The sequence below is a fragment of the Mytilus edulis genome, chromosome 1 (genome assembly GCF_963676685.1).
Source record: "Mytilus edulis chromosome 1, xbMytEdul2.2, whole genome shotgun sequence".
Classification (NCBI taxonomy): domain Eukaryota; kingdom Metazoa; phylum Mollusca; class Bivalvia; order Mytilida; family Mytilidae; genus Mytilus; species Mytilus edulis.
In genome coordinates this window covers 120,816,942-120,838,142 of record NC_092344.1, presented here as the reverse complement: position 1 = coordinate 120,838,142, position 21,201 = coordinate 120,816,942, and the positions used below count along the sequence as shown (strand labels likewise).

Below are 21,201 nucleotides of genomic sequence, written 5' to 3'. Positions count from 1 at the left end.
TCCCGGATCCCCGAAAGGGTCAATCCCGAAATCCCGAGCTTAAAAACACCCGATCCCGGAGTCCCGATAAAGGTCCTATCCCCCCTCATCTCTTAGGAGCCAACAATTTCTAGATCTACACATTTGTTCTTAACCTGATTTTTAGGTTTATATGACTGTAAACAAATAGTTGGTGAAGTAAAAATCACATGGTAGTGCACTTTCTTTTTTGCCACTTAAAAGTACCCAATTCTGATGATTTTCAAATTTTTCATCAATTTTCACCCCTTTTTTTATATATTTCTGTGACTATTATTCTAACGTTAGTATAATAGTCCCACACTATTATCTAAAAGAAAAATCAGAGTCTCACATTTATTTTTATTCTCATACTTTCAATAAAGATGAACTGATTGGACCAATACAAATTGTAACTTATAAAAAAAAGTATAGGTAAGGGTGAATATAAGAAAGTTTTCATGATAAAATTTTGTTGCTTTTTCGTGTCAAATTTACTATGCTGACAATTTTGTTAATTTTGAATTTTTCTCCTTTTTTTTTAGAACAAATAGTAAATCATTTCAGCTTCTCTGTTAAAATGATTGAAAATATACATATCTAAGAATTTTGAAAAGAAAAAATTGATATTGGATGTATAGGTTTCTGGTAAAATCCATTTTCTTAACATTTTAGCTAATGAGACCAACTTGATTGGAAACAAAATTTGATAATTTATTTTCTCAAAAACTACTTATTGTAAATACACATTTTTTTTTCACAGAGTATCAAAGTTTGATGATGTTATTTTTAAAAATTCATTGACATTTTCTCCTTTTGTCATATTTTTTGGAAATTATTTCTTGAATCATTGAAGCATGACTGGAGCGCCCCCCCCCCCCCCTTTAGGTCAGTCAACTATAGCTGATGCTTTCTCCTTGATATCCTTCAAGATGGAGCTTTCAACACTTTCTATTTAATCTGTGCAGTCCCCCATTTGCCAAGTAAGTCAAATGATGGACTGGAGCTGTGCCGGCAGGATTTCCCCCTGGTACCGCCACGGAAGCCGGATTGGTTCGGGTCAGATGAACCGCGAAAAGCAAATGGGACCCCCCCCCCCTTTTTTTTAAATACATTGCTTTATTATTATTTTATTTTTTCTGTCATACATTATAGTTGCTTGTATATTCTTTGGTTATCTTACAAAATTACTCTTTTTCTTGCGCCCACCGACCGGAAGCGTTGAGTATTGGTCAAGTTTGACAGATCAACGTAGAATGTAGATGCAGATGCAGATTAGGGACTTTCCGTTTTGAATTTTCATCGGAGTTCAGTATTTTTGTGATTTTACTTTTTTTGGTACAAATGATTACAATGATTTGAATACAATTAATTATATGATTACAATGAAGAGAAAAGAATAGACACACAATAAATCGGCGAAAATGAAAAACGCCGAATAATGTATATTAATAAGTTACGTTAACTTAGTTTAAACATATTTTATTTGCATAAGTAGCAAAAGGGATTGGACACAAGTTATAACAACATTAGAGACGTCCTCTCCCAACTAACTAGATATAAAAACAAAAGTCAAACAAATTTCAGTTGACAATGGAAAGTTGACTTATTTGACTTTCATTTTATTTTCTCTTATTTTTGTGTCCTTTTTGAATTATTTATCATTATTACCGAGTGTATTGGTGACACTGCGACCTTTCTAATTACCTTAATTTAAACTATCAACTGGCACGTACACTGTTAGCCCCTTTTTAATCACCCAAATGCGAGCATAATTTTACCTGTCATTAGGCTTAAATACGAAAAATCTATCAAATATGCCGAAAAACGTCACTTTTCAGATGGTTTTTGTCAAAAATGAAAGTGGCCGCATCCGTGTTCATCCTCAACCTTTACATATGTTTTGTATTATCATCAAATACAACTTACATTTCAATATTATGAATGAACACGAATTCGGCCACTTTCATTTTAGACGGAAACCGTCTAAAAATTAACCAAAATGCTAAAATTTTGAAGATTTCAGTAATTTAGCATGACTTAATGATGCTAGAACGCGATATTTGTGCATTGTTTTGTCAAAAAACAGCTCATATTTATGTAGCAGAAGCAGTTTACTTTCCAAAATATAGCTTACAGATTACATTTTCACAATTTTCCAAAACTGCTATATTTTGGGGCCAAAAAGGGGTCTTACTGAACCTACTCCTTTTTGGTACCAGACGACAGAGACATATATAAACGTATAAATATTTATCTGATAGTACACGTATAATCGAATAAGTAGCAAGTTTGGGAAACAGGGACACTTGTATTAAAACACTTATATATGATTTTGGTTTGATATAGAGTGGGGCGCTCATATTCGCCGTGGACACATTTCGCCGTTTTATGATTTTGAGGTGTAAAAACTTCAAAGGATGGTTGAAATGGAAGAAATATGCCGTTAAATTATATTTTTATAACAAATATGATTATTTTTGAAAATGAGACCAAATTTCGGCACTTACGGCAAAGGACCGAAAAATGGACAACGATTTTCAGGTAATTTCCTGAATGAAAAAAAAAAAAAAAACGATTTCAAAGAAGCATTCCTTAGTAATTCTTTGACTGATTGCCCTAAATTTCAGTTTTTTACACCTTTCAAATGTCTGCTATTCGTCTATAATGAAATTTATTTGATAAACATTGTTTAAAGCTGCAGTTATTTGGTTTTAAATAGATATGTAAAAACGGCGAATATGTGTCCCCCGTTGACAAAAAATAGGAAATTTCATACACCCTTTAATCCAACTTTTCAGATGATTTTACTAAAAACAAACACGTTTTCAAGCTAAGGATATTTTGCACTTGAAGTCATCTTCATATAGAAATATCTGTAAACTTCAAAAACATAAAGACCTAAACATAAACTGAAGAAAACATGGAAAGATATGGCGAAAATGATCACCCCACTCTAAAGATGTTATGTAAAATTCGTGTATAAAGATGCTATGTACAAAAAAAAAAAAAAAAAAAAAAAATCGAAAAAAAATGAAACAAAACAATCTTCACAGCATAGACCAAGTTTGTTTTAGTCCGAGTTTGTGATAGGCCGAGTTCGTTTCAGGCCGATTTAACCAGCGTAAATATTCAATGTTTTATATAAAAGTTTTGTATAGAATTAAGTGTTCACCGCACGGAAATTAATATTTAACTGTTAACTGATTGATAATGATTGATACATTGTTTTTTTTTTTTATCATAATAAATAATATTTGAAATTAAATATCTAAATATGTACGTCCAGGTTTTAGCATTGCACAGTTTGAAAAAGGGCCAGTAACTCTTCGTAAAAATAAGCATGTTTCGTAAGAATGATATTTTACCGTGAATATTCTGCTTATGTAAACGACAAACTCGCTTAAGAAGATTAGGTAGTCATCAGACAACCGGCTATAGAATAGAAGCCTTCATAGAACTATAAATTATTGGTGAGTTAAAGTATCTTTCAAAATTTCAAGGCATATTTCTGCAGTTTTTTTTTCAAGGACATAACACATGATGCCAAGTCGTCATATTTTGTAATAAAAGGCAGGTGTTACATGTGACACAGTACGTTATAGTATTATTTATATGTTCCCTTTGACGAAGAAATTAATTATAAGTAGTATGTGTTTGTTTCTCGCACAACCTTGTCAGGGTCAAAACTGATTGATATTTTGACTTTTGTCACTTTCTTCTCCTAGACCTAGGTAGTGTTAGGTAGGGAACCAATTCAAAGTTTGAATGTATGTGGTTCCCATTCAACTCAAAAATACCGATTTCAGGAGAAAAATATATGTAAAGAGCTTGTTTTGAACTATTTTGGGGTTATATAAATCAGGAACATATATATACTGTTCCCAGTCTAAATATAGGTACTAATACACTTTATCGCTATTTGTCCGCCATTGCTGGATATCACGCAGTTTCCCGTAAAATATTGACGTCATAAAACAAAACATCTGACGCCACAATGGAAAAGTGATTGTTGTATGCGTCAAAAGTTGAAGCGGCCGGGTCAGCCGGGATTAGCGATAAAGTGTATACATCTTATGGCTATTTGTCTGCCATTACAGTACAGTCCGGTGTATCCGCGCACCTCAGACTTATGACTTTACTTCATTCACCTGATAAAACCAATAAATGGATAATATTGTGTGAGCACATTCATAACATACTTTTATTTCATAAAATCTTCTGTTTGTATGGTTTAACCCTCAAGACTTTGTGTAATGTGTGTCCAAAATTAGGGAAACCCAAGTTCTGGGAGTTCCTCCAATGTCCGGTGATTTCGTGCATGCATTCCAAAAATAGCTTATTTGGAATAAAGGAAAGATTTTCTACTCCGAAATATAGCTGAATTGGAACCAATCACACTGCCAAAGATCAGAGCTAAAATTCTTTCAATCTGATAAAAATTTGACTTATAGTCGCCGTCAGCTGAAATTCGTAGCGGTTATCGGTAAAAATAATCTAAACTATCAATCGCGTTCACTCGAGATATAGTTTTTCACATTCCATTCATAAATCGCAAAAAGAAAAACCACTGCTGACCTACCTTTTAAGTGATCACACTGTAATAATCCTGACCTTCACATTTTCCAGAATATTTTCCATTGTAATTCCGCCATCTTCGTTTCTATGAGGATCATTTGTTTACATATGGCATTCGTCACTGTACGCAGTTTCCTGAAATGTTCCTTTCATTGATGTGATAAGGTTTCCCGCGCTTTATGCAAATTTTATGAAATTGAACTCCACAGAAACACTTCCGGTAAAAACAATGGCTGATTCCACCATTCAAAATCGTCTATGAAAAGTGAAGGTCAGGATTATTACAGTGCGATCACTTAAAAGGTAGGTCAGTAGTGGTTTTTCTTTTTGCGATTTATGAATGGAATGTGAAAAACTATATCTCGAGTGAACGCGATTGATAGTTTAGATTATTTTTACCGATAACCGCTACGAATTTCAGCTGACAGCGACTATAATTAAAACAGATTTTATCTGATGATGTAATTATTTTGATGGAAATTGACCAAATATTGTAAATCACAGGATTGCAGTTATTATTTAACTCTTGAACTTATCAATTTTATTCTTTTTAATCCCTTAGGTAGGCTAAAACAAAAACAAGAACGATTTTTTTTGTGTTACTTTGTTGATATGACGAAATCAGCTAATGCACAGTATCACCGGCCGCACATACACAGGGGACTCCACTGTAATGGACATCACAAAAGTTCTCTTAAAATTTTTGAAATCAGAAAAGAAAATATCTGTTACTACAATGAAAAAGTGATTGTTGTATGACATCAAAAGTCCAAGCGAACAGATTCTCTGGTCAAGAGGGAATAGAGATAATTTTAAAAAGTGTATTGATTATTCAAGCCAGTTGTGAATCTCTCAACATTTAGTTATTAATACAAAATTACTTGATTATTGCACATCACATTAAAATTAAAGAAGTATCGACACTGTAAGTATGCATTATTTGTGTTGTAACTTCAAGAGTTGGTCAAATTTTCAATAACTCCTAACAGTTTATAGCATAATTTACCTTGGCCACCAACTATGAAGGTATAAGATGTCTGGTGTTGATTTATATTTACGAAAGATGTCCTTGTACCAATGATAAAATTTATTAAATGTTTTGCAATCACTATAAAACAAACTACTGTGTCAACAAAGAAAAACAAAATGGCATGTAGACACTTTATAGACAAAGTACATATACCCGGTATTCAAAAATGAAAGAATTCAAAAATTGCCATGTACATTTTTAGCACACTAACATAATGCAACTGTATTTGCTCACAATACTGATGTTGGAAGATACATGTTGTTTTTTTTAAATTATGCCTCTGGTCAAGGTTTAAAACTTACTTAGTGTTACAAATATATCAGATCAAAGATCCATGCTTAGATATGTCACATCATCTGCATGTCATATAATGTTATTGATTATAAATTCTCAATATCGTATATGTGCATTTCCACAAGACATTTTTATCAGATGACAGTTTAAAGAATTATGAGTCTTTGAACTAAGGAATCCGATGAGATTTGGTTTGCCAAGATAAAAATGTGGAGCATGGCATAGGTGTGTGTGAGCATGCTCTCAAAATTTTTTTAATTGTCTTTTATCTGTTTTCACGTGTCAAGCATACATTTATAGCTTTTTTATTGTTTTTTTTTTTCAGTAATGGGAGCAGCTAATTGCAGTCCAATGGATCCAGGTAAAAACATGAATGCATACCCTAGCGAATGTCCTATGCACCAGGAGCAGAAACAGTCTTACCCTAGTGAATGTCCTATGCACCAGGAGGAGACAAAGTCTTACCCTAGCGAATGTCCTATGCACAAAGAATCACAAAATGATATTGATCCATTGAATATGGTAATAAAAACTATAGTTCTGATATGGAGAGACCAAATTCTTTTTTTTGTGTGTAAAGATACAGATTGATTTGTATTAAATAACTTTTTCAATATTTACCCAGTTATTAGGCCCTGGTGAAATCAGAAGGTCTGATATGGTTCGAGGGATGATTGTGGAAAAAATCCTGTATTGATCTGTTTTATTATTAACTTCTGATTTAATAACATTGATATTTATAAAAAGAAGATGTGGTATGATTGCCAATGAGACAACTGTCCATAAGAGACCAAAATGACACAGACATTAACAACTATAGTTCACCCTACGGCCTTCAACAATGAGCAAAGCCCATATCGCACAGTCAGCTATAAAAGGCCACGATATGACAATATAAAACAATTCAAACGAGAAAACTAACAGCCTTATTTATATAAAAAAAAATGAACGAAAAACAAATATGTAACACATAAACAAACGACAACCACTGAATTACATGCTCCTGACTTGGGATAGGCACATACATAAGTAATGTGGCATTTGTATTGTAACATGTACATTGTTAAATATGAATATAATATAGTATGTTAGCTGATCGTCAAAATCATGACTTTTTTGGACTGTTCCAATCATACTCCCAAGTCATACTCCTTTTATGATTGAGTGTCTCGAGGTCATTCTGTTTAAGTAATGTCATTGAACAATTGAACTGTCATGTCAAATATGCGCATTAAACAGAAAATTTTAGATTAAGGGAATGATTTTAAAAAAGAAGATAATGTCTGAAATGAAGTGTAAACGTTTGTCATGAACTAAGATCTGTCCTAAAATAATTGCAGATGCCACCACCAAACCAGAGACCATCACCAGATCAGCCATTTCCTTTAGCTACAAACAGAATAATATCAAATATACCAAAAGCGGGAACAGACGAGAATTGGGTTTATCCTTCACAGCAAATGTTCTGGAATGCCATGCTTAGGAAAGGTAAGAGATCTAAATAGATGAGAATTGGGTTTATCCTTCACAGCAAATGTTCTGGAATGCCATGCTTAGGAAAGGTAAGAGATCTAAATAGGTGAGAAATGGTTTTATCCTTCACAGCAAATGTTCTTAGAAAGGGTTAGGTACGAAATGTGATTAGATGAAATTGAGGTGTATCCGTCACAGCAAATGTTCTAGAATGCCTTTCTTAAAATGGAATGGTCACAGATGTGAACAGAGGAAAAGTTTGCATGTGATTCATTAATAGTGTAACAGATATTACAAAAACAAATTGAATAGTACAATCAGATCACATAACTGATGAACACTCAACTCCTGGCAATTCAAGTCAAACAACACATAGTCTAGTTAGTCTGAGTCGGTACAGGCACAAAATGTGTTTGGGTTAAATCTGTTGTACATGTTATCATTTTAAAGACTTAATATTGCAGGTTGGCGATGGAAGGAAGAAGATGTAGCAGCAGAAGACATGAATCACATTATACAAATACACAACGCCAACAATGAACAGGCGTGGCTGGAAGTGTTGAAATGGGAGGCATTACATGCAAGGTAACATATTACATTCTTTACACGTTTTTTATGAAAGCTGTTTATCCTAAAAGATGGTAAAGTATTATAAATAATCAATGAGCTATGTGGTCAACATCATTGAGACAGAAACAAGATGGTAAAGTATTATAAATAATCAATGAGCTATGTGGTCAACATCAGTGAGACAGAAACAAGATGGTAAAGTATTATAAATAATCAATGAGCTATGTGGTCAACATCAGTGAGACAGAAACAAGATGGTAAAGTATTATAAATAATCAATGAGCTATGTGGTCAACATCAGTGAGACAGAAACAAGATGGTAAAGTATTATAAATAATCAATGAGCTATGTGGTCAACATCAGTGAGACAGAAACAAGATGGTAAAGTATTATAAATAATCAATGAGCTGTGTGGTCAACATCAGTGAGACAGAAACAAGATGGTAAAGTATTATAAATAATCAATGAGCTATGTGGTCAACATCAGTGAGACAGAAACAAGATGGTAAAGTATTATAAATAATCAATGAGCTATGTGGTCAACATCAGTGAGACAGAAACAAGATGGTAAAGTATTATAAATAATCAATGAGCTATGTGGTCAACATCAGTGAGACAGAAACAAGATGGTAAAGTATTATAAATAATCAATGAGCTATGTGGTCAACATCAGTGAGACAGAAACAAGATGGTAAAGTATTATAAATAATCAATGAGCTATGTGGTCAACATCAGTGAGACAGAAACAAGATGGTAAAGTATTATAAATAATCAATGAGCTATGTGGTCAACATCAGTGAGACAGAAACAAGATGGTAAAGTATTATAAATAATCAATGAGCTATGTGGTCAACATCAGTGAGACAGAAACAAGATGGTAAAGTATTATAAATAATCAATGAGCTATGTGGTCAACATCAGTGAGACAGAAACAAGATGGTAAAGTATTATAAATAATCAATGAGCTATGTGGTCAACATCAGTGAGACAGAAACAAGATGGTAAAGTATTATAAATAATCAATGAGCTATGTGGTCAACATCAGTGAGACAGAAACAAGATGGTAAAGTATTATAAATAATCAATGAGCTATGTGGTCAACATCAGTGAGACAGAAACAAGATGGTAAAGTATTATAAATAATCAATGAGCTATGTGGTCAACATCAGTGAGACAGAAACAAGATGGTAAAGTATTATAAATAATCAATGAGCTATGTGGTCAACATCAGTGAGACAGAAACAAGATGGTAAAGTATTATAAATAATCAATGAGCTGTGTGGTCAACATCAGTGAGACAGAAACAAGATGGTAAAGTATTATAAATAATCAATGAGCTATGTGGTCAACATCAGTGAGACAGAAACAAGATGGTAAAGTATTATAAATAATCAATGAGCTATGTGGTCAACATCAGTGAGACAGAAACAAGATGGTAAAGTATTATAAATAATCAATGAGCTATGTGGTCAACATCAGTGAGACAGAAACAAGATGGTAAAGTATTATAAATAATCAATGAGCTATGTGGTCAACATCAGTGAGACAGAAACAAGATGGTAAAGTATTATAAATAATCAATGAGCTATGTGGTCAACATCAGTGAGACAGAAACAAGATGGTAAAGTATTATAAATAATCAATGAGCTATGTGGTCAACATCAGTGAGACAGAAACAAGATGGTAAAGTATTATAAATAATCAATGAGCTATGTGGTCAACATCAGTGAGACAGAAACAAGATGGTAAAGTATTATAAATAATCAATGAGCTGTGTGGTCAACATCAGTGAGACAGAAACAAGATGGTAAAGTATTATAAATAATCAATGAGCTATGTGGTCAACATCAGTGAGACAGAAACAAGATGGTAAAGTATTATAAATAATCAATGAGCTGTGTGGTCAACATCAGTGAGACAGAAACAAGATGGTAAAGTATTATAAATAATCAATGAGCTGTGTGGTCAACATCAGTGAGACAGAAACAAGATGGTAAAGTATTATAAATAATCAATGAGCTATGTGGTCAACATCAGTGAGACAGAAACAAGATGGTAAAGTATTATAAATAATCAATGAGCTATGTGGTCAACATCAGTGAGACAGAAACAAGATGGTAAAGTATTATAAATAATCAATGAGCTATGTGGTCAACATCAGTGAGACAGAAACAAGATGGTAAAGTATTATAAATAATCAATGAGCTATGTGGTCAACATCAGTGAGACAGAAACAAGATGGTAAAGTATTATAAATAATCAATGAGCTGTGTGGTCAACATCAGTGAGACAGAAACAAGATGGTAAAGTATTATAAATAATCAATGAGCTGTGTGGTCAACATCAGTGAGACAGAAACAAGATGGTAAAGTATTATAAATAATCAATGAGCTATGTGGTCAACATCAGTGAGACAGAAACAAGATGGTAAAGTATTATAAATAATCAATGAGCTATGTGGTCAACATCAGTGAGACAGAAACAAGATGGTAAAGTATTATAAATAATCAATGAGCTATGTGGTCAACATCAGTGAGACAGAAACAAGATGGTAAAGTATTATAAATAATCAATGAGCTATGTGGTCAACATCAGTGAGACAGAAACAAGATGGTAAAGTATTATAAATAATCAATGAGCTATGTGGTCAACATCAGTGAGACAGAAACAAGATGGTAAAGTATTATAAATAATCAATGAGCTGTGTGGTCAACATCAGTGAGACAGAAACAAGATGGTAAAGTATTATAAATAATCAATGAGCTGTGTGGTCAACATCAGTGAGACAGAAACAAGATGGTAAAGTATTATAAATAATCAATGAGCTATGTGGTCAACATCAGTGAGACAGAAACAAGATGGTAAAGTATTATAAATAATCAATGAGCTATGTGGTCAACATCAGTGAGACAGAAACAAGATGGTAAAGTATTATAAATAATCAATGAGCTATGTGGTCAACATCAGTGAGACAGAAACAAGATGGTAAAGTATTATAAATAATCAATGAGCTGTGTGGTCAACATCAGTGAGACAGAAACAAGATGGTAAAGTATTATAAATAATCAATGAGCTATGTGGTCAACATCAGTGAGACAGAAACAAGATGGTAAAGTATTATAAATAATCAATGAGCTATGTGGTCAACATCAGTGAGACAGAAACAAGATGGTAAAGTATTATAAATAATCAATGAGCTATGTGGTCAACATCAGTGAGACAGAAACAAGATGGTAAAGTATTATAAATAATCAATGAGCTATGTGGTCAACATCAGTGAGACAGAAACAAGATGGTAAAGTATTATAAATAATCAATGAGCTATGTGGTCAACATCAGTGAGACAGAAACAAGATGGTAAAGTATTATAAATAATCAATGAGCTATGTGGTCAACATCAGTGAGACAGAAACAAGATGGTAAAGTATTATAAATAATCAATGAGCTATGTGGTCAACATCAGTGAGACAGAAACAAGATGGTAAAGTATTATAAATAATCAATGAGCTGTGTGGTCAACATCAGTGAGACAGAAACAAGATGGTAAAGTATTATAAATAATCAATGAGCTATGTGGTCAACATCAGTGAGACAGAAACAAGATGGTAAAGTATTATAAATAATCAATGAGCTATGTGGTCAACATCAGTGAGACAGAAACAAGATGGTAAAGTATTATAAATAATCAATGAGCTGTGTGGTCAACATCAGTGAGACAGAAACAAGATGGTAAAGTATTATAAATAATCAATGAGCTGTGTGGTCAACATCAGTGAGACAGAAACAAGATGGTAAAGTATTATAAATAATCAATGAGCTATGTGGTCAACATCAGTGAGACAGAAACAAGATGGTAAAGTATTATAAATAATCAATGAGCTATGTGGTCAACATCAGTGAGACAGAAACAAGATGGTAAAGTATTATAAATAATCAATGAGCTATGTGGTCAACATCAGTGAGACAGAAACAAGATGGTAAAGTATTATAAATAATCAATGAGCTGTGTGGTCAACATCAGTGAGACAGAAACAAGATGGTAAAGTATTATAAATAATCAATGAGCTATGTGGTCAACATCAGTGAGACAGAAACAAGATGGTAAAGTATTATAAATAATCAATGAGCTATGTGGTCAACATCAGTGAGACAGAAACAAGATGGTAAAGTATTATAAATAATCAATGAGCTATGTGGTCAACATCAGTGAGACAGAAACAAGATGGTAAAGTATTATAAATAATCAATGAGCTATGTGGTCAACATCAGTGAGACAGAAACAAGATGGTAAAGTATTATAAATAATCAATGAGCTATGTGGTCAACATCAGTGAGACAGAAACAAGATGGTAAAGTATTATAAATAATCAATGAGCTGTGTGGTCAACATCAGTGAGACAGAAACAAGATGGTAAAGTATTATAAATAATCAATGAGCTATGTGGTCAACATCAGTGAGACAGAAACAAGATGGTAAAGTATTATAAATAATCAATGAGCTATGTGGTCAACATCAGTGAGACAGAAACAAGATGGTAAAGTATTATAAATAATCAATGAGCTATGTGGTCAACATCAGTGAGACAGAAACAAGATGGTAAAGTATTATAAATAATCAATGAGCTATGTGGTCAACATCAGTGAGACAGAAACAAGATGGTAAAGTATTATAAATAATCAATGAGCTATGTGGTCAACATCAGTGAGACAGAAACAAGATGGTAAAGTATTATAAATAATCAATGAGCTGTGTGGTCAACATCAGTGAGACAGAAACAAGATGGTAAAGTATTATAAATAATCAATGAGCTGTGTGGTCAACATCAGTGAGACAGAAACAAGATGGTAAAGTATTATAAATAATCAATGAGCTGTGTGGTCAACATCAGTGAGACAGAAACAAGATGGTAAAGTATTATAAATAATCAATGAGCTATGTGGTCAACATCAGTGAGACAGAAACAAGATGGTAAAGTATTATAAATAATCAATGAGCTATGTGGTCAACATCAGTGAGACAGAAACAAGATGGTAAAGTATTATAAATAATCAATGAGCTATGTGGTCAACATCAGTGAGACAGAAACAAGATGGTAAAGTATTATAAATAATCAATGAGCTGTGTGGTCAACATCAGTGAGACAGAAACAAGATGGTAAAGTATTATAAATAATCAATGAGCTGTGTGGTCAACATCAGTGAGACAGAAACAAGATGGTAAAGTATTATAAATAATCAATGAGCTATGTGGTCAACATCAGTGAGACAGAAACAAGATGGTAAAGTATTATAAATAATCAATGAGCTATGTGGTCAACATCAGTGAGACAGAAACAAGATGGTAAAGTATTATAAATAATCAATGAGCTATGTGGTCAACATCAGTGAGACAGAAACAAGATGGTAAAGTATTATAAATAATCAATGAGCTGTGTGGTCAACATCAGTGAGACAGAAACAAGATGGTAAAGTATTATAAATAATCAATGAGCTGTGTGGTCAACATCAGTGAGACAGAAACAAGATGGTAAAGTATTATAAATAATCAATGAGCTATGTGGTCAACATCAGTGAGACAGAAACAAGATGGTAAAGTATTATAAATAATCAATGAGCTATGTGGTCAACATCAGTGAGACAGAAACAAGATGGTAAAGTATTATAAATAATCAATGAGCTATGTGGTCAACATCAGTGAGACAGAAACAAGATGGTAAAGTATTATAAATAATCAATGAGCTGTGTGGTCAACATCAGTGAGACAGAAACAAGATGGTAAAGTATTATAAATAATCAATGAGCTATGTGGTCAACATCAGTGAGACAGAAACAAGATGGTAAAGTATTATAAATAATCAATGAGCTATGTGGTCAACATCAGTGAGACAGAAACAAGATGGTAAAGTATTATAAATAATCAATGAGCTATGTGGTCAACATCAGTGAGACAGAAACAAGATGGTAAAGTATTATAAATAATCAATGAGCTATGTGGTCAACATCAGTGAGACAGAAACAAGATGGTAAAGTATTATAAATAATCAATGAGCTATGTGGTCAACATCAGTGAGACAGAAACAAGATGGTAAAGTATTATAAATAATCAATGAGCTGTGTGGTCAACATCAGTGAGACAGAAACAAGATGGTAAAGTATTATAAATAATCAATGAGCTGTGTGGTCAACATCAGTGAGACAGAAACAAGATGGTAAAGTATTATAAATAATCAATGAGCTATGTGGTCAACATCAGTGAGACAGAAACAAGATGGTAAAGTATTATAAATAATCAATGAGCTGTGTGGTCAACATCAGTGAGACAGAAACAAGATGGTAAAGTATTATAAATAATCAATGAGCTATGTGGTCAACATCAGTGAGACAGAAACAAGATGGTAAAGTATTATAAATAATCAATGAGCTATGTGGTCAACATCAGTGAGACAGAAACAAGATGGTAAAGTATTATAAATAATCAATGAGCTGTGTGGTCAACATCAGTGAGACAGAAACAAGATGGTAAAGTATTATAAATAATCAATGAGCTATGTGGTCAACATCAGTGAGACAGAAACAAGATGGTAAAGTATTATAAATAATCAATGAGCTATGTGGTCAACATCAGTGAGACAGAAACAAGATGGTAAAGTATTATAAACCAGGTGCTCCGCAGGGCGCAGCTTTATACGACCGCAGAGGTCGAACCCTGAACAGTTGGGGCAAGTATGGACAAAACATTCAAGCGTGATACAGCTCTGAATTTGGATTGTGATCAAATTTTTGACATTACATGGGTTTTTTTTACACAAAACAAATGTCAAGATTTTACAAATCAATTAAAGATTTCTTCTTCAAACTTTTTAAATCTAAAATTAAATAGTTGACACAGCATAGGTTTCTGACACAGAATGAATGTGGTCTAATGAACTTAAAAGATTTTTTTTGCCTTTGAGCAATTCACTATGCTGTTGAATATTAATCCTCTCAAAAAAATGTTTGAAGAAATTTTCTTTTTATTTATGAAATCTGAAATGAGAAAAATTTAAACCCCCCCCCCCCTTTTTTCACATCCCCGTTTCCCTTTTTCCAAAACTGATATCAATTCAAATTTCTAATGGAGTTTGCAACAATAACTACTCTTTTAAATACATCATAAAATATTAAAATGTAAAATAAAGTGCTTGTTATCACTGAATGGTAAAGATTGGTTGGTGGTAAAACTGAATATACATTGTTTATTGTATTAAACAATAAAAAAAAACTTCATCAGCAACATTTTATATTGGCAAATTTCCAATGAAGTTATTTACATAAAGTTATTGGCAAATAAAAATAGAAAATGACATCATAGTCATGTCTGGCAAATGTCCAACATACATTATCTAAAAACATTTTAGATAAGATAAGGAAAAAAAGCTTCATCAGCAACATTTTATATTGGCAAATTTCCAATGAAGTTATTTACATAAAGTTATTGGCAAATAAAAATAGAAAATGACATCATAGTCATGTCTGGCAAATTTCCAACATATATTATCAACTGCTATTCTATACAAAGAAAGATAACTCCAATTGAGAATTAATTGCTATTGCACAATATTGTGCAATTAGATATTTCTTGCTATTGTGCAATACTGTGCAATTGAAAATTTCTTGCTATTGCACAATACTTGATATGGAATCCTGATTTGGACCAACTTGAAAACTGGGCCCATAATCAAAAATCAAAGTACATATTTAGATAAAGCATATCAAATAAGCCCAAGAATTTAATTTTTGTTAAAATCAAACTTAGTTTAATTTTGGACCCTTTGGACTTAATGTAGACCAATTTGAAAACTGGACCAAAAATTAAGAATCTACATACACAGTTAGATTTGGCATATCAAAGAACCCATTTATTCAATTTTTGATGAAATCAAACAAAGTTTAATTTTGGACCCCCATTTGGACCAACTTGAAAACTAGGCCAATAATTAAAAATCTAAGTACATTTTTAAATTCAGCATATCAAAGAACCCCAAGGATTCAATTTTTGTTAAAATCAAACTAAGTTTTTGGACCCTTTGGACCTTAATGTAGACCAATTTGAAAACCGGACCAAAAATTAAGAATCTACATACATAGTTAGATTCGGCATATCAAAAAAGCCCAATTATTCAATTTTTGATGAAATCACACAAAGTTCAATTTTGGACCCTTTGGGCCCCTTATTCCTAAACTGTTAGGACCAAAACTCCCAAAATCAAACCCAACCTTCCTTTTATGGTCATAAACCTTGTGTTTAAATTTCATAGATTTCTATTTACTTATACTAAAATTATGGTGCAAAAACCAAGAATAATGCTTATTTGGGCCCTTTTTTGGCCCTTAATTCCTAAACTGTTGGAACCAAAACTCCCAAAATCAATCCCAACCTTCCTTTTGTGGTCATAAACCTTGTGTTAAAATTTCATTGATTTCTATTTACTTATACTAAAGTTATTGTGCGAAAACCAAGAATAATGCTTATTTGGGCCCTTTTTTGGCCCTTAATTCCTAAACTGTTGGAACCAAAACTCCCAAAATCAATCCCAACCTTCCTTTTGTGGTCATAAACCTTGTATCAAAATTTCATAGATTTCTATTCACTTAAACTAAAGTTATTGTGCGAAAACCAAGAAAATGCTTATTTGGGCCCTTTTTGGCCCCTAATTCCTAAAATGTTGGGACCAAAACTCCCAAAATTAATACCAACCTTCCTTTTGTGGTCATAAACCTTGTGTTAAAATTTCATATATTTCCATTCACTTTTACTAAAGTTAGAGTTCGAAAACTAAAAGTATTCGGACGACGACGGCGCCAACTTGATAGCAATATACGAAGAAAATTTTTTCAAATTTTGCGGTCGTATAATAATCAATGAGCTATGTGGTCAACATCAGTGAAACAGAAACCAAACAGTACAACTTAACAAAAATAGCCATCTAAAGAATACTATCACATCGACAATAATAAACAAACAACCCTCCTGTATGATAAGCTCTAATAGTTCATTTATAAATAAGCAACTTTTAATTCCAGAGAATATAATTTTTCCTCCTCCTATATGGTAAGATTTTCTGGTACCAGGTCAAGTAAGAGTAATTCTAATGCAACAACGTTTGTAACGTTCATTTTGATTGGATAACGTCACTTATTTACATGGCATCAATTGACAATTGATGCTATGGGACGTACGCGCAAGCGCAGACGGCATATGACAGATTTTAAAACATGTTTTAACGTTGTTTTCTGTCAGTTTCATTAGAATGAAGATAACAATATTGTATTTTAAGCTCCGACGGCATCAATTGGGATTTGATGGTCGCAAATACCCGTTTACTGTCTTCGCTTACGCGTCGCCAGTAAACTTAATTTGCGACCATCAAATCCCCAATTGATGCCGTCGGAGCTTAAAATACAATACAGTTATCTCCTAAGTGAAAGAAGTAAATCAAGCTTTAAATCAGTGCTATTTGGAAAAAAAACAAAGTACCGGGGGTAACTGTGTTCTGATGATTGTTTTGTATATAAAAAAAAACACGATTTATAAGGTTTGAACTTGAAAAGAATACATGCATCAAAGAGGTAGATTATAACATTTATTGCCAGTTTTAAAAGATGTGTGTCATTAAAATCAGCTGAGGTATAATATTATGAATAAGAAGCTGGGTAACATCTAACAGTGAAACAGCAACAAAACAGTACAAATTATAATAATAGCCATCTTATATTATAGAAATTACTTTAAAAAGACAAACAGCCACACATGATAAACTTATATCTGTCTCAAGTTTAAGATAATAGTTGTATACCATAAACAGGCTTATATTATAAAGGTATAAGAACTGTAGGCTACTTTTGTTATCTAGAACTCTGCTGACTGGAAATTTAGCATCTGTCAAAACTAGCTGAATTCTTGATGTTGAAACAGTTATTTATATTAATTTACTTCAGTCGAATTTCTATGAGTCAAAATTTTGCTTGACTAATTCTACACTACTGTCCAAAGTTATAACAAACAATTTATTTTTTTTCTTTCAAAAAATTTCAAACCTGCAGCTTGGACTCAATGTCTTCAAAGATACAAAGATATCTTTAAGACTTCCAATTCAAATAATATCATCAAACCTAAGCTTATTCATGTTTATATAACTCTTAACTTCCAATCTTATATCCATTGTCTAAAACTTTTACCTAATAATGGTATCATACAATGTGATCATCCAGGGAATAAATGAAATTAAAACGTTTATTTCTGATCTTTATTTCAGTCAATGTTCGGAACCAAAATTAAAAAAGTTTGGTGGAAAAGCGACAGAGTATTCACCTAGAGCTAGAATTAGGAACTGGCTAGGGTAAGATTATATATATGATTTACAATGAAAACCGTACTATGTTTACAAATAGTCTTTCAATTCATTAGTCCTTATTTCAGAGCAATTTCAACAATTGTAAGTTACTGAAAATTACTCTATAACTCTAATATTAAGAGGCTTATTACAGACATAAGGCACTGGACATTTACTAAATATTAGCAATTTGTTCTAGTTTAAAAGCTTCTGGACCAATCTCATCATTTGAGAGTTATTGAAAATCAACACTTGCTCTAGAAAGGAGGTTTACTTGAGAAAATGAGATTTCAATACCTTGTATTTATAAAGCAGCTCATAAAAAAGATTTTTAAAAATGCAAGAAAAAATGTTAGTGTTTCATTTGAGTTATAATTGAAATTATTAGTTGGGATGGTAAACCTTACAAAATCAGAAGTCAGAAATATTACTGCCTCTGCTATGAAAAATATACTTAACGGTTTAAGTTCAATTTGGGACCATATATAACTTATACTTCACACATTCTACTTGCTAGGAGTAGAAAGTTCACTAAATGCAATTGTTGAATGGAATAAATTTATAATTATAGATACGATCTGCCATTTGACCGCCATGATTGGATAGTAGATAGATGTGGTAAAGATGTGAGATATATAATTGATTATTACGATGGTGGAAAAGTACAAGAAAACTATCAGTTTACATTACTCGATGTTCGTCCTGCCTTGGATTCATTTGGAGCGTTCTATGACAGAATGAAAGTAGCAGGTATTCGCTGGAGAATGGATCTTAAATACAAACTTTTTGGTGGTGATTCAGAGACCAGTATTAATCAGGAAGCTACCAGTCAAACAAAGGAGTCGACATAATGATAATTTAAACTGTGATATTTATGTTTCAGTGTGGTTGTTCATATTGTAAATAAATTGTACATAATATTGTATCTTATTTTGCATTTTACGTCTTTATCTTCAAAGTAGATCTTTAACACAGTTTTGAACTTCCTAAAATTCTGTATCAGGTTTCATTACTCATCAACAACCTGTTTACAAATCACATGTACTTTATATTCTTACACATAATAACCTGTAGAAATTGTTTGTCCCATGAACATTCACCAATAAACCATACAAATCAGGTCAAGGTCAGATGAACCATGCCAGACAATCCAAGTATAACAGAAGGACATAACAATGATATTTTACATTTACCAATGAACAATGAAAATGATCAAGGCCGTCGGAAGGGGAGGTGCGTCGGGTGCGGTCGCACCCCCTCTTTCAAAAAAAAAAAAAAAATATTAGAAGAATTTTCAGGCACGGATGAGCATTTGTCCTCCACGCTGACGGGTTACCGTGGTTTTTCTGTCACAGAATAGGACACCTCTGATACAGTTTGAGAGATCATCATTAGTATGACTTTCATTATTACTGACTGACTAGCATATATATTTCGTGATTTGTTTAGGGACCAGCTGAAGGACGCTTCGGGTTGCAGGAATTTCTCGCTGTATTGAAGACCTATGGTTGGCCTTCTACTGTAGTCTGTTGAACTCTGTTCTATGGTCGGGTTGTTGTTTCTTTGACACATTCCCCATTTCCATTCTCAATTTCATTATCTATAAAATTGGCAAATTACATTAGATCTACCAACTCATATTTGCAATCTATGAAAAGAAGTACGTATGGTAGTCTTGTAGTAAAGATTCTCCTAATCTCAAAATTGTTTATTGGGGTCAAGGAATTGTATATTGAAAAGGAATGGAAACGCGGCTCGAGATCAATCGGGATATTCACAGAGCACCCATAGAGCTATAATCCATGTCTGACTCGTTATATAAAGAATCATGACGGAGGTCCATTTCCTGTCATATAGATCGATCTTTTAAATTCACGGGGTCATCTTGCTTGAGAAGATATAAAGGAGAGAGAAGCCCAAAACGGCAAGGACTTAGGACTCATTTTAATGCCTCATCGAACATATGTTTGTAATATTCATCATGCAAATTCTTATCAGTATAGACCTCGGTCTTGAACCTTGATTGAGTTCCATCCGGATTGCAAAACAAAAAATACAGTGTTATGATTTTTTTTCTTAAAACTACGAAGTTCAAACCAAAATAGTTGATATCATTATGAAGCTGAAACCTTATACTAGCATTAAGCACTTTTTTTTCTAGTTTCTGGTAACATTTCTGAATTTTCTACGATTTTTCGATATTTCAGTTTTTAATTTCAACATTCCGTCAAAACATGTCTTTCAATTTGGGAGTGTAAAACGATTTATTTTGTATATTGGAAAGCAGATAGAACAAAGTGAGAAAATGATATATTATTTTAAAGAAGGAATATTTTCCTACAGTTTGGTCTAAATTACGATTGCTAAATGTTATTGGTACAATGTAAATGATATTTTTTTTTCATTCAACATGTTGGAACATGTTAAAACATATGTTGGAAATTTTAAGTAATGCGTCAATAAATACATCAACACGCCGTATTCTGGTAAGGGTTAAATATATAATAGATGTGACATTGGCATACAATTTAATAGCTTAATCTTTTTTCTATCACATAGCAAGTGTTGGTTTTATGAAAAAAGACCCAATATGACACGAAGACAGTCACAATCCCCTACCTACTAAATGTAACACAAAAAAGTAAGTTAGAACTGGCAACGTAAACTACTTCTCAAAAGAGTAGGAACTATTACTTACAGCTCTGTATGTCAAATAAAACAATAACTGTAAAACCCAAAAGGGCAATCCTTAACCTTAAAGCACAGCATAATTTCCTAAATTCTTATTAAAAAAACTTCTTGTATCGTTGGTATTCCTCTTCCAAAGCTTATAAAAATTAAATGCCAATGACCAAAATACTCCTGGCTTGGCATGGGACAGGCGCA

At 32.7% G+C, this 21,201-nt stretch overlaps 1 protein-coding gene across 2 annotated transcripts; it reads left to right on the top strand.

Moving 5' to 3' along the window:
* The first annotated feature begins 3,297 nt into the window (after positions 1 to 3,297).
* Positions 3,298 to 19,238, top strand: LOC139504065 (holocytochrome c-type synthase-like). 2 transcript variants are annotated; one of them, XM_071294126.1, is made up of 6 exons: positions 3,298 to 3,470; positions 6,225 to 6,421; positions 7,240 to 7,387; positions 7,837 to 7,957; positions 18,238 to 18,321; positions 18,887 to 19,238. In XM_071294126.1, the coding sequence occupies exons 2-6, from the start codon at positions 6,227 to 6,229 to the stop codon at positions 19,164 to 19,166; spliced, it is 828 nt and encodes a 275-aa protein (XP_071150227.1). In that variant the 5' UTR covers positions 3,298 to 3,470; positions 6,225 to 6,226; the 3' UTR covers positions 19,167 to 19,238. The 2 variants fall into 2 exon arrangements, with proteins under 2 accessions (XP_071150227.1, XP_071150235.1); XM_071294134.1 differs by lacking the exon at positions 3,298 to 3,470 and adding an exon at positions 5,138 to 5,500.
* Positions 19,239 to 21,201: the final 1,963 nt, after the last annotated feature.

Coding starts and splice junctions, on each gene's coding strand:
- LOC139504065 (XM_071294126.1), top strand. CDS start 6,227: ATGGGAGCAGCTAATTGCAGTCCAATGGATCCAGGTAAAAACATGAAT. Junction 6,422..7,239: donor ATATTGATCCATTGAATATG/GTAATAAAAACT, acceptor AAATAATTGCAG/ATGCCACCACCAAACCAGAG. Junction 7,388..7,836: donor GAATGCCATGCTTAGGAAAG/GTAAGAGATCTA, acceptor TTAATATTGCAG/GTTGGCGATGGAAGGAAGAA.